Genomic DNA, 2,702 nt, shown 5'->3' on the forward strand with positions numbered 1-2,702 from the left:
TTTTTTTTTTTTTTTTTTCCATTGAAATCGTGTTTTAAAAAAAAGCGTGTTGAAGTGTGTTGTCCACATAAGAAAGAGGAAGATGAACATGTGAAACATTCCGGGAACAGCGATTGCCTCCGACCTGTCTCCTAGACGACCCTGCGTGTAAAACAGCTCCTGCTCCATCCACGCTGTCATGTCGGCTTTTCTAAACACTCTGGTTTTTTTAAAACGATTGAATTTGGAAACCTTCTCTGACAAATGCAGGTGTCTGGTCCCTCTCTTATGTTCTGTAATTCTCTTAATAAAAAGAAGTCCTGGGAATTTTCCTCGAATGAGTGTCTCCAGTTTGTTTCTTTGAGAGGTCAAAGTTGAAACTTCCACCGTAAGAGTCCAGGGGGTTTTCTGTGAAGCATGCATCTTCATGCAAAATCAACTTCAGTAATACCTAGAGTGCTCAGCCTGAAACTCTTTTATTGTCTAAGTAACTGCAATACTTTCTCATCTTGGAAATTACAAGTTAAAGCTATAATGTAGCCTGTAATCCTTTACTGAACGTGGTTCTGATGCATCTCCATTATTAACCACATGTGAGAGCTTTTCAGTGTTCATCTACATAGGGAGACGTAAAATCAAACCTTTAATGCCCATGTTGCATTCATTTTAACAGATGGAAGACATAAAACATGATTTAGACAGTTTGCCGTGACCTCTTGACTAAATGAGACATGCCTGTAATGTAATTTCACTGTAGATAAATCTAACATTTCCTTTGAGACAGCTGCTACAGGATGCAGAGCCCTCACAGAGACATGTCCATTCTGCTTATTTGCTTTGTGTAATCAAACAATGGAAGTTTGTTGATCCTCCAAACTGTAGGTCGGTACTCGTTGAGCTGAGGGATTGAAACCAACACGGTTCATTCCACGGATCTGTTGCAACAGATCCATAGAGAGGTCAGGTCAGCAAAAGGTCAGCCACAGTTGAGACACTATTCTAGGATTCCTCGATGAGAACTGTGAGTTCGTTCTTCATCCTTACAGAATGATTCACCCTTGTTGTGAGTCACTAAAATATTAAGGGACATGATACCCAACAACTGACTAAAGGCCTCTTCTGAAGCCTATACCTTTCACGCCCCTGCCTCGTAGCCCTCACAAGAGTTAAAGTGCTCTGTTTGTCTTCGCCCACAGAGGCCTGTCCCCACTGAAGGAGCAGACCGGCATCTTTATTCCCCTTTAGGCTTCACACACTCAGATTTAACTCTATGCGTACTCAAGTGTGAGTGTGACCCACATTCACCTCGACCCTCAAATGAAATATCACCGATTTATTTAGCAACATCATATAAAGAGAGCTCCATGTTTAATTTTACACATACAGGGCTGCATGCGCCACTTCATGTTAGAAGCCTGGGCAGCAGCAGGCATGAGAAAATGCATGTAGTCTACTAAGCAAACATGAATGAATAGGCTACTTTTTTGTGTCTGTGTGCATTTCCCTCCAGCATAGACTGTGTGAATGTGAATGTATGTTTGCTGTGTCCTTTCAAGCCCAAACTCACTTTGATATGCATTAAATAATGTGGTGCAAACTATTTTTTAAATGCCTTTTATATATTAAAAAAAAGAGCTTAAATCAGATTTGGCTGCAGTAGGCCTTTTTTCTTAAAGACTACAACACCTGTGAGTGTTCATTTAACAACGAATCACTGCCTGCATTTTCTACACAAAGTGACGCTATGTTGTGTTTCCTCCGCTGTTTTGTGCAGCAGTTGCAGCCCCTCTGACCTGCATTGTCATGGCCGAGCACCGGGCTCCATTTTGTCGATATTTTGTCGTGTGCACGGCGTTATAGCATCGCGCCACCACTAGATGGCAGCCTTGTCTTATCTTTATTCCTGCAGGGGCTCATGGCATCCAATCGAGTTCTGATAAACCTTACAATCTATTATTTATTATTATAAAAAGTGTTTTTTTCTTGAGGCATATTATTAGAAATCATTCAGTAATAGTAGACAGTTCAGACATTTCATCAAGAAACAGCACTTCAATCATGAAAGTACATTCCCCCTCCCCAGGCTCTTTCATTCACATCTCCCGTCATGCTTTCTTTTAATCTTCTGTCAGCATCATCTGTTTGATGCTTTTCTATCTAACCTGTATTCAACCAGACTGTTCAATTAAGTAGAAATTCTTAAGTCCAGGCTATAAATTCAGCATCCTCTGGGTGAGATCTGTTGATGAAGTGCTGTGGTGTGAGGGGGGGGGGGGTTAATTACTCCAACTATCTATTTTATATCGTGCGCCGCTGTGCTGCACGGCTTGCACAAAGCCTAATGTTTGTGTGCGTGCAGTTTAACTGTGCTGTCTGAGCCAAGCCTGCCAGTCTGCCCTGCTTGTCTGCGACGTTCATGCCTCTTCTCCTGTTCCTTTCACTGTCTCAGTAATCACAAAGGGAGTTGGCCCCAGGCTCGCACAATACACCCCCCCCCCCCCCTTGTGCACTCTCGGATTCTGGTCCTCTCCAACTGCTGTCTCTGATGGGTTTATGATATGGTTGACTAAATGCCGCATTTCCCCTTCAAACGATCTGATGTGTCATGTCCCACGCAGTTCCAGTCGCTGTTCTCCTCCCCACACGTCGATCCGATTCACACCACAGCTGGTCCAGCTATCACTCTGGTCAGGCGTATCGGCACCTCAGAGATGGAGGTGTGT

At 43.2% G+C, this 2,702-nt stretch overlaps 1 protein-coding gene across 1 annotated transcript in view; it reads left to right on the forward strand.

Moving 5' to 3' along the window:
• hmgn6 (high mobility group nucleosome binding domain 6) overlaps positions 1-2,702 on the forward strand; it is a 5,560-nt gene that overhangs the window by 2,626 nt on the left and 232 nt on the right. Inside the window, exon 7 of the mRNA XM_035668986.1 lies at positions 2,598-2,696. Within this exon, the coding sequence (XP_035524879.1) occupies positions 2,598-2,696 (99 nt within the window). The remainder of the gene's footprint in view (positions 1-2,597; positions 2,697-2,702) is intronic.

This window comes from Morone saxatilis, unplaced genomic scaffold, assembly GCF_004916995.1.
Source record: "Morone saxatilis isolate NCDOM2014 unplaced genomic scaffold, NCSU_SB_2.0 Contig22, whole genome shotgun sequence".
Classification (NCBI taxonomy): Eukaryota; Metazoa; Chordata; class Actinopteri; family Moronidae; genus Morone; species Morone saxatilis.